Consider the following 13,423-nt stretch of genomic DNA (forward strand, 5'->3'; position numbering starts at 1 on the left):
TACAATGCAATGATAAATTAAATTTTTACTCACCATTTGCAGTTTTTTCTTATCCCTAATTGCATTACTGTGGACAGCTTCAATTGCCATATGGTGCTTCCAAGCTAATTCTTCCAAAGTCTTAGAATGGGCCTCGTTTAATTGAGTCACCTCCTCTTCCAATCTATTTTGCAGGTTTTTAAGTTCCCTTTCATAATATTCTTGTTGAATTATCTTTGCTTCACTTACTTTCTAAAATTAAAACAGACAAAGATCAATAACTGGCACCTGCTTTTTTCATTACCGCTATTAGGGTAATTTGAATACCCTATAAATATGGAAGATTGAATAAACTGAGTGCTATGGGATCTAGACTATGAAACATGAGAATAAATCATTAGTGTTCTCAGAAAGTGACAGGTGAGCCCACACAAAATCAAAAATTTTAAAGCAAGAGATAAAATAGACTATTATTATATTAGACTAAATGTGAGTTAATACATCTGCAAGCTTAAGAGTAAAGGGCTTCCTTTTATGTCAAAATAGTACACAAAATGGCTTACCAGTTAACCCACTCAAAGGATATCACTCAATACAATTTTGAATGCCAATCAAGTACCTTTTAGGCATTCACAGTTCTAATAATGAAAAAAAGTCAAAAGACTGTGGCAATACAGTTTTATAAGTTCTACTATGAAAAAGGGATGTTGACACAGGTTTGCATTTTTTTGTCCCCACCAAATGTCATGTTGACATGTGACCTCCAATGTTGGAGGTATGACTAGTGGAAGGTGTCTGGATCACGGGGGTGAATCCCATATGAATAGCTTGGTGCTGTCCTTGCAATGATAAGTGAGCTCTCACTCTATGAGTTCACATGAGATCTGGTTGTTTAAAGGAGGCTGGCACCTCCTTCCTCTTTCTGCTCCCTCTCTTGTCCTGTGACATGCTGGCTCCCCTTCTCCTTCCACCATGATTGTAAGGTGCCTGAGGCCTCACCAGAAGCAGATGCCAGTACTACATTTCATGCACGGCCTGCAGAACTGCAAGCCAAATATCCCTCTTCTCTTTATGAATTACCCAGTCTCAGGTATTCCATTACAGCAATGCAAAACGAACTAATGCAGATATATATCCTGTGTTATAAAAGTATATTAGAAGGGTGCCTAACTTGGATGGGGTGGGAAAGAGTGTGTGTGTGTGTGTGTGTGTGTGTGTGTGTGTGTGTGTCAGAGAGAGAGAGACAAAGACAGAGACAGAGAGATATCAGGGAAGGCTTTTCAGAAGAGAAAGCGTCTGAGCTGGTGATGACATTCTCTCATTTAACTCTTACAACAAGCCCAGAGGAAATTAATGATAAGAAAATGTCAAGCCTAGGTCTGGTGTCAAAAGCCTACATTCATAACCATTTCTATTGTTGTGCAGCACTGGAAAGACGACAAGTAGCTAACCAGATGGGAAAGTTTAGGGAGACAGAAAGTCAGTGCAGCTAAGCAGTCTGGATAGAACACAGGACATAAGGTGATAAAGTGGTGACAGACGGGGCTCAGAAGTAGGCAGGAATAAAATAACAAGAAGGGGTCTTTTACACTAAGAACTCTGAATTTTCTTCTGAAGGGATGGATAAATCACTGAAGTTTAAGTAAATGATATACTTTTAAAAACAATCATCTTGGAAGCAGGCTGGTGAGCCAACTGAAATCAGAGATTGCTGCTAGACAGTTGTCCAGGCAAGCAATAACACGTGCCTAAACCTCAGATCTATAAATGGGTATGAGCAGGGGAGGATGGAATAAAAATATATTAAGGGAGTAGAACCAACAGAACTCTGTAACAGATAAAGGGACTGAGAAAACAGTAATCAAGAATGACTTTCAGGTTTTTTATTTAGCAACTAGATAGACAGTGGTGCTACTGGTTGAAATAAGAAGTAAAAGAAACTTAGTACTTTTGAAAGGAGAAAGTTCTAGGCATGGTAACTTGATGTTTGTGAAAAACATAAATGGAGATATCTAGTGGAAAGGATGAAAGGACTTAAATTCAGAGAAAATGTCTGGCCTGGACCTAAAGATTTAGAAGCTATCCCTGAATAAGTGACAGTTGATGTTACTGGAATGAATGAGTACACAGAATGAGATGAAAATACTGGAAACATCAATGCTAAGGGAACAGATGGAGGAGGCAAGTTCACAAAGGAGACTGCAAGGCCAAGGAGGTAAGAGAAAAATGTGAAAGAATGTGAAATACCAAGAGATGAGAGATTGTAAATCAGTGGTTAGTAAGTACCATGGTAAGATACGATCCACCAAGTCCACCAATCAGGATGTCACTGAGGGCTGAGGCAAAAGCAAAGTCTGTGCACTGATGGTCAGAGAGGACTACACCAGGTTAAGGAATTAATGGAAGTAAGTAAAGAGCAAAGAGAATAGATATTTTCAAAATACTTAGACGTTGAGGGAAAGAGAAAGAAAAGGATGTCCAAAAACTCCCACTTGGTATTGTGGGCATCTGAAAAACTGGAATATATATTCAGCAATTACTCTATAAATGATGTCTCACTTGTTAAACTAGAAATTCAATATGTTGGTATACATTTTCAGAGCTTGAAGCTTGTCATATTTTCAGTCCTACAGAAATCTCCTATGTGTATATGCAGTAATATATTTCATTAATAGAAAACAAATACGATTAACTATAAGTATACACTCCGCTGAAATAAGAGTTTATTCAATTTCTGTCTTGAAATAGGTTGAAATGTCTTAAGTTTTTATATTATATAGATTGTTATCCACATATTTTGAACATACACACAGTATAGGACAGTCTAGCTGTATACCCATTTCCTCAAAATTAGAACCAAAAACAACCACTAAAGTAGGAAATAGCAAGGAATACTTCAAATACTTCAAATCTGAAAAAGAGGAAAACTGAACTCTTTTGGGAGGGAATGGAGTGTCCATTACTTTTTACCTTCTCCAGTTCTAGAATCTGTTGCTTCTGCTCTTCATCCAGACTTTGGGTTTTGCTTTGCAAAAAAGCTCTTTCCTCTTCAAGTTGAGATAATCTCTCATTGGCTCTTGATTTTTCTGATTCTAAATCTTTAATTGTAACTTCTTGGGTCATTTGAGTTGCTTGAAGCATTCCAATATGACCTATCCCCCATAAAAGAAAATCCCTTCAATTTAAAAATCAGTTGTACTATGAGATAAAGTTTATATTTAATAACACAACTGTACTTTAGACTTAAGTAAAATAAATGGTCTATATGTACAAATTTTCCTTTCGTTTCTTCACTATATAAAATGGAAATATTTACATGAAAATACTTATTAGCACATTAGAATAAATTAAAATGCCATTTTCACATGATTAATGTTGCTTCCTGCACCTCCCACCGTTTTCCTGCTTTTTTTTTTTTGAAGACTGCAAGCTAAACAGGTTGAAGTAGGCACAACTCCTCGGGGCTTCATAAGAAAGTCTCCTGGGAATAAAAGAAGGAGGGAGAGGATGCACTGACACTGTGGGGTCAAAATGAGTGATTTGTTCTTTTCTAATCTCTTTATTTTTAAATTCTAACATAAAGTGGAAGAAATCTGTATGTAGGAAACAAAGATGGCAGAGAGCAGTTTGGTTGAAACTGAATTTGTTTCAGGCAAGAGGCCGGATAAAGACCTAAAGTGGAGCCTGTAATCCCAGCTACTTGGGAGGCTGAGGTAGGAGGACTGTTTGAGCCCAGGAGTTCAAGGTTGCAGTGAACTATGACTGCACCTGTAACAGTCACTGCACTATGGCCTGCAACATGGCGAGACCTCGTCTCCAAAAAACAACCAACAAACCAACAAGGTGGTATAAGACATAGATAAAGACAGCAAGGTTATGAAAGAATCTTTTAAATGACAGCAAAAAGCAGGGAAGGTGGAGAAAAATGAGGTGCGAGACAGAGAGATGAAGAGTGAGTGAAGAAAAAGGTCTCATAGGAAGGACAGTTTAAGGCAGAGGTTCTCAAAGTACCCAGGACCAGCATCACCTGCATCACCTGGGAACTCTGGTTAGAAATGTGAACCACCCCAGATCTACTGAATCAGAAACTCTGAGGGTGGGGCCCAGCATCTGTAGTTTCACAAACTCTTCAGGTCATTCCAACGTGCACTAAAGGTTATTAAAAGCAATTGTTTTAGAGGAAGGAAAATCTGAGATTCATTGATAAGCCAATCAAAATGAAACGAGATCCTCAAAGAACCAGCTCAAACAGCCTTCCTGGGCACACTAAACACTTAGACAAAATATAACTTCAGAACTGACACAAGTCACCCACCTCCTCCAGTAATGGCTGTGAAACAGCATACCAGCCACTTGAGAAACACGCAAGTATATAAAAATGAACCTTAGTAACAAGCCCTAAGAAATGAACTGCTATAATTTACATGTAGTTCAATTAATTTAAACACTTTAAAATGTATATTTTTTCAGTGAGGCCTCATTTTTAAAAAAGTTAGCCCGTGGCATACCTAGAGTCCCAGCTACTGGGGAGGCTAAGGCGAGAGGACTACTTAAGCCCAGGAGTTTGAGGCTGCAGTGAGCTATGATCATGCTACTGCACTCTAGCCTGAGCAACAGAGCAAGATCCCATCTCTAAAAACTAAACAAATGCTGGCATGGTGGCTCACACCTGAAATCTCAGCACTTTGGGAGGCCAAGGCGGGATGACTGCTAGAGCCCAGGAGTTTGAGACCACTCTAGGCAACATGGCAAGACCCCGTCTTTACAAAAAATTAAAAAATTAGCCAGCCAAGGTGACGCATGTCTGTCGTCCCAGCTACTCAGGAAGCTGAAGTGGGAGGATCACTTGAGCCCAGGAGGTCCAGGCTACAGTGAGTTGTTTTCATGCCACTGCACTCCAGCCTAGGTGACAGAACAAGACTTTGTCTCAAAAAAATAAATAAAATAAATAAATAAATATATATATATTTTTGGGGGGGACGGAGTCTCACTCTGTCGCCCAGGCTGGAGTGTGGTGGTGTGATCTCCGCTCACTGCAAGCTCTGCCGCCTCCCGGGTTCACGCCATTCTCCTGCTTCAGTCTCCCGAGTAGCTGGGACTACAGGCGCCCGCCACAACGCCTGGCTAATTTTTTTTGTATTTTTAGTAGAGACGCGGTTTCACCGTGTTAGCCAGGATGGTCTCGATCTCCTGACCTCGTGATCCGCCGGCCTTGGCCTCCCAAACTGCTGGGATTACAGGTGTAAGCCACTGCGCCCAGACAACAAAATGTATGTTTTTAAAGGACAACACCTCTTGAAAAGGGTGCTTCATTTTTCTTTCTTTTCTTTTTTTTTTTTTTTTCTTTTTTCATATAGTCTTGCTCTGTTGCTCAGGCTGAAGTGCACTGGCACAATCTCGGCTCACTGCAACCTCTGCCACCAGGTTCAAGTTATTCTCATGCCTCAGCCTCTTAAGTAGCTGGAATTACAAGCATGCACCACCATGCCCAGCTAATTTTTGTTATTTTTAGTAGAGATGGGGTTTTGCCATGTTGGCTAGGCTGGTCTCGAACTTCTGGCCGCAAGTGATCTGCCCACCTTGGCCTCCCAAAGCACTGGGATTACAGGTATAAGCCACCATGCCCAGCCCGTTTTTCCTTCAGTGACTAATTTATTGGTATTTTACCTGCTAACTCTCAAGTTTTCTATAAAAATATATTCCTAAAAATAAAAAAGTTATTTGTGTATCTTATAAGTAATTAGTAAGGTATTGAGTCCTTTAACATATTTACAGTTTAAGTAGTTTTAAAATATTAGAAGAAAAAACAAATGCTACCTTAAATTAACATTTAAGTGTTGGGGCCGGACATGGTGGCTCATGCCCGTAATCCCAGCACTTTGGGAGGCTGAGGCCGGGGGGACTGCCTGAGCTCAGGAGTTCGACACCAGACTGGGCAACACAGCGAAACTCCATCTCTACTAAAAATACAAAAAAATTAGCCAGGCGTGGCGGCGTGCGCCTGTAGTCCCAGCTACTTAAGGCTGAGGCAGGAGACCTGCTTGAACCCAGGAGACAGAGGTTGCAGTGAGCTGAGATTGCGCCACTGCACTCCAGTCTGGGCGACAGAGCAAGACTCTGTCGCAAAAAAAAAAAAGTGTTGTGTTGGTTTTAGCTAAGCATTACATCAAAAACTGTGGTCAGACATACTAGCTTTGAGGACAAGATCTGAAGCTTGCTGTTGTAAACGTTCTCTGGCAGCTGCTAGCTCACTTTCCACTTCTTTGTGCTTGCTTAATAGGGCCATTTCTCCCTCCTTGGCATCATCAAGCTGTTTTTGAAGACCCTAAGAAAGATTAAATAGCCATTATTAAAATGTAGGAATAATACTAAGCTAAATAATTCATTTAAATTATAAGTGTCAGCTTTCTCCTATCAGAAGTCATACTTAAGTATATACCAATTTTTAAATCTGTAAGTATTGGTGACTTATAACTTGATATTTTCATAAGCCACATGACCCAATCAGGAAAGGCTATTCTACACTTTCTAATCCATTCTAATGTTGCACAGATATTATTAAAAACATGGCTACAAAATTTTCTAAGCCAACAAAACAAAACTTGTGGACTTCCGGCATTTTTGCCCCCAGACTTGTGCAATACCCCTATTAAATTCAGGTTTGGAAAGTAACCTGAATTACTTTCTAATTGAGTTGAGGACATGCAACTTTGTGCAGAAGCTCAGCATGTCCAACGCATAGTGACCATGTCTAGAGAAGTCGAAGAGATTAGAAGAAATCTGAAGAAAAATTACAGAGCTTTGGACAGCTTCAAGTACAGTTTGAAAAATTTCTCAATCAGTGTCTAAATATCAGCTAGCAGACAAACCATTATTAGAGAAAGGAAAAAAAAAATGTATTTAAACTTTAAGCCCAACATTAAAACTCTTTTGTAAATAATTAGCAATATTTTCCCCCAGAAACGGTATTATCTCGCTAAGTACACTCACCCAGGCTGGTTTCTAAAACCTGGCCTGACGCGATCCTCCTGCCTGGACCCCTCAAAGTGCTGGGATTACAGGTGTGTACCACTGTGCCCAGTCAATAATTAACAAGGTTTTAAGCTTGTCTTTTTGGGCCCCTAATATCTGAAATTCTGAAATAACTACTACAGGGTAATATAAATTATCCTGTCATTAATTTTTCTCACAGAGAAAAAGCAGGGAAGTTAAAAAAAAAAAAGTCTAAGTGGTGTGAAGCCGCTGATTCTAAGTGGGCCACACTGCTCTCCAGCCTACAAAATACATATATTTAAAAGAAAAAAAATCCATGTGTTGAATATAATATTCTTTACTTACCTGAACATTGTTCTCTGCTGTGGCAAGTGCCGTCTGAAGCTTTTGGCATTTGTCAAGAAGACTTCCAGCTTCATCCTGTACCATCTGTAACTCTGTCTTTAATTTTCCTATGGTTTTTCGTAAAATTGCTTCTTGTCCCTGAAATTCTTTTCTAAGATCAGCTTCCTTTTCTTTGCTGGCCTGGAGGCTTTCTGCTGTAAAAAGCTGTGACCTTTTCAAAGTATCAAGCTCACGTTCATAAAAGCACTGAGCTTTATTCAACTTGCCTTCATAATCCTCAATTAGTTTCTTCTGTTCAAGTCTTAGCTCCTCAAGCGTTTTGTTTAAGGACTCCACCTCCATTCTGTGTAGTTCCTCTGCCTTCTCCTGCCCTTTATTTACTGAGGCACTCTGATCCTGCTGTGACTTCAATAGCTCTTGTATCTCCCGTCTGTGTGCAGTTTGCAGGTCTTCCAATGCCAATCGTTTGTCTTTTTCAAACTGTACCTGAAGCTGTCCAAAGCTCCGTAATTTTTCTTCAAATTTCCTTCTAATCTCTTCGACTTCTCTAGACATGGTCACTATGCGTTGGACATGCTGGGCTTCTGCACAAAGTTGCATGTCCTCAACTCTGTGCTTATAAGCTTCAAATTCTGTCAAAGCCTGCTGCTTCATTTTTATGTGATCTTCTAATGATGCTTCTAAAACTTGAATCTTTCTTCTAAGGTCTAGCTCCTCTGTTACTTTGCTTTTATACTGCAATATTTTTTCTCTTGTTTCTGCAAGAATTTGTTGAATTTCTTCTTCATGAGCATCTCTGAGGGCTTGAATTGCAGATTCATGCTCATCATTTTTAGTGTTTAAAGCATATATTACCTGCATGGTTTTGAATAAGAAGGGAGAAGAATTGTGAATCCATATTATTTTCTAACTTGAAGTTAATTGTTTCATTTGGATTGATATTTTTCTATGCAACACAATATTGGCCACGGCTAATGTTAAATACAGAAACTTGACGCAATTGTTTCTGTACTCACAGAATTGATTTGCTTAGCAAATTTCTATCTTAGCACGATCTTAAGATTTGTATTTAAAGACTTTTTAGTTATAATTTTAAAGCATTCAATTTAAGACTGTTTTTTACTACAAATGAAACAGCGAAGAGGAAATGGACAAAGGAGGCAATTGGCCTAAGAGAAAGGAGTTCTCACATGTCCCAATCTAGCTTACCAGGGACTGTGAAGGGGTGCTCAGGAGATAAAGCCTCATAGGAAGACTCTGCCCTGTGTTGGTGTCCTAGAGATACGAGAGGCTTCACATGAGGAGAAGCCCTAGGCCCTAAGTCTTCCCAAAAGCCTTTTATCTTTGTAATGGCCTGTTTAAATATTTTAAATTTTAAAATTTCCTTTCCCAATTCCCCTACAGTTTGCTTTTAAAGTTGATCCTCTTCTTTCTTCAAGTTTCTAGCGATCTCTTTATAAAACCCAATTTGTACTTTTTCTCTTTATAATTCAAATGCCATAGTTTTTACTTCTTGGCTAATTCTCTCTCTGCCTCCAAGCAACCCAATTCCCTAAGCCAGTGTTTTGAGTACAGGTCTTTATCTTCATTTTAGTTTCTAGGTTTTAATGATTTCACTGAGATGTCCCAACCTTAATTTCAAATGACAACATATTCCCTGTACAGTAACACTCTCCTTCCTTCCCTCTGTTCCTTGGATGCCCTCCATCATACCACTGTGGTCACACGGTGAAATATTCATGACTGTTATTTAAGGCTTAGAGATGTGTCCACTTTCTTTCCCCTGGAGCGAAAAGAAGTAAACACTATACAATCAAAAAATCCAGCAGCTAAAAATCAGTGTCTGGAGATTTGCTCATTTTAATGTGATATTACTCTGACTTTAGAAATGAATTCCAGCATCAGACACCAGAAACTGCAGTTATGATGGAAAAGTGTTGCCATTTTTTGTAGAGAAATTATTCATCCAGCCTGAGGTAACTGTGGCAGACTGGCTGGTTCTCCAAATACCACAGTAAATCCAGATCCTACTTGCTAAAGATAGGCTGTCACTCTCTGGGACTGCAATTGTGCTTGCAGAAGAAACAAGAAGCCTGCCTCACCACAGGGACATCACTTTCTCCACACAGGGCTTTGTCTTCCAGATCCAGTGGCCCTGTCCATATACTTGCTTGCTCTGCCATCATACCGAAGGTAAAAAGATTGAGAGATGGCAGGAACCCATCTGTCTTGCCATGTTATCCCTTTTTGCAAAGTCTACAGGAAAAAATGTGAACAGGAGTACCTATTCACATTCTGTTTTTTAAAAAACTCTAATTTCAAATTCCAAATTATGTCCCCAATAAGCTAACACAGATCCCAAGGAGGACTCCCTTCATTTACACGCTTACACGTAAAGGTAGCCTATAAGCCAAGAAAACTTCCTATTCCCATCCCCTTGGGTTATATCCACCCACCAAGTCAAATGGTCATAAAAGACTGAAAGGATCTGTGATATAACAAGGGTACCAAAGGCCGGGCGCGGTGGCTCAAGCCTGTAATCCCAGCACTTTGGGAGGCCGAGACGGGCGGATCATGAGGTCAGGAGATCGAGACCATCCTGGCTAACACGGTGAAACCCCGTCTCTACTAAAAATACAAAAACTAGCTGGGCGAGGTGGCGGGCGCCTGTAGTCCCAGCTACTCGGGAGGCTGAGGCAGGAGAATGGCGTAAACCTGGGAGACGGAGCTTGCAGTGAGCTGAGATCCGGCCACTGCACTCCAGTCCGGGCGACAGAGCGAGACTCCGCCTCAAAAAAAAAAAAAAAAAACAACAACAACAAAAAAAAAACAAGGGTACCAAAAATAAAATTCTAAGCCCCCCAACCGATTAAATGGACTCGCCTCTTAGCCAAGTGGACACCAAAGAAAACTGAAAAACTAGTTTAGGCCATGACTGAAAGGGAGGGATCAGACATGCCTCATTATGGATTGGACATGCTGGGTTTTCTGCACTCTACACTTCGGAGTTTAGACACAACTGACTGATGTTAACATTAAAACAGAGACCATAAGACTGACAAAACAGACTCTTCATAGCAATAAAATACCAAATTCCAAACAACATCATGTGATGCTATACCAAGAGTTAGGTTGGAGTTTGGTATTTTATTGAAGGCCTTGAAGAAAATCAAAGTATTTTACCCTAAAATTTTTTTGTTTGACATTCCATATTCTGAAATGGCCCTGTAAAGCTGCCTCTTGTAAACTAAATTTGCGTTCTGTAGGGAATCTCCTTCCCATACTAGGTCTTCTCCAGAGAGCATGACACATTTTTTTTTTCTTTTCTTTATTTTATTTTATTTTATTTATTTATTTTTTAAATTATACTTTAAGTTCTAGGGAACATGTGCATGACGTGCAGGTTTGTTACATATGTATACTTGTGCCATGTTGGTGTGCTGCACCCATCAACTCGTCAGCACCCATCAATTCATCATTTATATCATGTATAACTCCCAATGCAATCCCTCCCCCCTCCCCCCGCCCATGATAGGCCCCAGTGTGTGATGTTCCCCTTCCCGAGTCCAAGTGATCTCATTGTTCAGTTCCCACCTATGAGCGAGAACATGCGGTGTTTGGTTTTCTCTTCTTGTCATAGTTTGCTAAGAATGATGGTTTCCAGCTGCATCCATGTCCCTACGGATGCAAACTCATCCTTTTTTTATGGCTGCATAGTATTCCATGGTGTATATGTGCCACATTTTCTTAATCCAGTCTGTCACAGATGGACATTTGGGTTGGTTCCAAGTCTTTGCTATTGTGAATAGTGCTGCAATAAACATACGTGTGCATGTGTCTTTGTAGTAGAATAATTTATAATCCTTTGGGTATATACCCAGTAGTGGGATGGCTGGGTCATATGGTATTTCTAGTTCTAGATCCTTGAGGAATTGCCATACTGTTTTCCATAATGGTTGAACTAGTTTACAATCCCACCAACGGTGTAAAAGTGTTCCTATTTCTCCACATCCTCTCCAACACCTGTTGTTTCCTGACTTTTTAATGATTGCCATTCTAACTGGTGTGAGATGGTATCTCATTGTGGTTTTGATTTGCATTTCTCTGATGGCCAGTGATGATGAGCATTTTTTCATGTGTCTGTTGGCTGTATGAATGTCTTCTTTTGAGAAATGTCTGTTCATATCCTTTGTGCACTTTTTGATGGGGTTGTTTGTTTTTTTCTTGTAAATTTGTTTGAGTTCTTTGTAGATTCTGGATATTAGCCCTTTGTCAGATGAGTACATTGCAAAAATGTTCTCCCATTCGGTAGGTTGCCTGTTCACTCTGGTGGTAGTTTCTTTTGCTGTGCAGAAGCTCTTTAGTTTAATTAGATCCCATTTGTCAATTTTGGCTTTTGCTGCTGTTGCTTTTGGTGTTTTAGACATGAAGTCCTTGCCCATGCCTATGTCCTGAATGGTACTACCTAGATTTTCTTCTAGGGTTTTTATGGTATTAGGTCTAACATTTAAGTCTCTAATCCACCTTGAATTAATCTTTGTATAAGGAGTAAGAAAAGGATCCAGTTTCAGCTTTCTACTTAGGGCTAGCCAATTTTCCCAGCACCATTTATTAAATAGGGAATCCTTTCCCCATTTCTTGTTTCTCTCGGGTTTGTCAAAGATCAGATGGCTGTAGATGTGTGGTATTATTTCTGAGGACTCTGTTCTGTTCCATTGGTCTATAGCTCTGTTTTGGTACCAGTATCATGCTGTTTTGGTTACTGTAGCCTTGTAGTATAGTTTGAAGTCAGGTAGCGTGATGCCTCCAGCTTTGTCCTTTTGACTTAGGATTGTCTTGGCAATGCGGGCTCTTTTTTGCTTCCATATGAACTTTAAAGCAGTTTTTTCCAATTCTGTGAAGAAACTCATTGGTAGCTTGATGGGGATGGCATTGAATCTATAAATAACCTTGGGTAGTATGGCCATTTTCACGATATTGATTCTTCCTATCCATGAGCATGGTATGTTCTTCCATTTGTTTGTGTCCTCTTTGATTTCACTGAGCAGTGGTTTGTAGTTCTCCTTGAAGAGGTCCTTTATATCCCTTGTAAGCTGGATTCCTAGATATGTGATTCTCTTTGAAGCAATTGTGAATGGAAGTTCATTCATGATTTGGCTCTCTGTTTGTCTGTTACTGGTGTATAAGAATGCTTGTGATTTTTGCACATTAATTTTGTATCCGGAAACTTTGCTGAAGTTGCTTATCAGCTTAAGAAGATTTTGGGCTGAGACAATGGGGTTTTCTAAATATACAATCATGTCATCGGCAAACAGGGACAATTTGACTTCTTCTTTTCCTAACTGAATACCCTTTATTTCTTTCTCTTGCCTGATTACCCTAATGAAGGAAAAAATGTTAGGATTTAAAAATCCTTGCCTGCAAGCCATTGGGGAGGCTGGATTTGAGCATTTAGCTGCTGGTTCCCCCTGCTTAGCGCTCTGCAATAGGCAACTTTCTGTCACTGCAAAAACTTTGAGGTATGCTTTCACTGTGCCAGGCAAGCAGACTCCAGTTCAGTTCTATAACAGCAGAGCTCCTAAATCCCTTGGAATCTCTTGGGTGATACGAGCATCTTTTGTTCTAATGATGTGACTCCTGGTGGGCCCTTGGGATGGCCTCAAGATGGGGGCTGGCTGCCAGAGGAACCCATCATGTGACTATACAGTTGGAACTTTCAGCCCCATACAGGGACCTCTAGGGAGGAGATAAGGTCTGAGGGCTGAGTTGATCACCAACAATCAATGATTTAATCAACCACGCCTACATAGTGAAGCCTTCATAAAAACACAAAAGGCAAGTTTCCAGATTTCTGAACACATTGAGGTGCTGGGAGGGTGGCATGCCTGGAAAAGGCAAGGAAACTCCTCATTCCTTCCCATAGACCCTGCCCTATCCATCTCTTCCATCTAACTAACTTCTTCTGTACCCTATAACTGGGGGTAAACATGTTTTTCCGAGTTCTGAGAGCCATTCTAGCGAATTAATCCAACCCAAGGGAGGGTAGTATGAACCCCCTATTTATGTAAGTTTGCCAGAAGAACTTGCGATTGGCATCTGAATGAGG

General features: G+C 40.1%; 1 protein-coding gene across 9 annotated transcripts in view; it reads right to left on the reverse strand.

Annotated features, from left to right (window-relative positions):
- Positions 1-13,423, reverse strand: part of FAM184A (family with sequence similarity 184 member A) — a 117,768-nt gene that overhangs the window by 55,915 nt on the left and 48,430 nt on the right. For all 9 annotated transcript variants that reach the window (XR_004442753.1, XM_033234425.1, XM_033234419.1 and 6 more), the window contains exons 2-5: positions 7,318-8,172; positions 6,169-6,304; positions 2,950-3,131; positions 34-231 (exon numbers count right to left, since the gene is read on the reverse strand). Coding sequence is in view for 8 of the 9 variants with exons in the window: in XM_033234425.1 (XP_033090316.1) it covers positions 34-231; positions 2,950-3,131; positions 6,169-6,304; positions 7,318-8,172 (1,371 nt within the window). In the remaining variant the exon portion in view is untranslated. The remainder of the gene's footprint in view (positions 1-33; positions 232-2,949; positions 3,132-6,168; positions 6,305-7,317; positions 8,173-13,423) is intronic.

This window comes from Trachypithecus francoisi, unplaced genomic scaffold, assembly GCF_009764315.1.
Source record: "Trachypithecus francoisi isolate TF-2019V2 unplaced genomic scaffold, Tfra_2.0 Lachesis_group15, whole genome shotgun sequence".
Taxonomy (NCBI): domain Eukaryota; kingdom Metazoa; phylum Chordata; class Mammalia; order Primates; family Cercopithecidae; genus Trachypithecus; species Trachypithecus francoisi.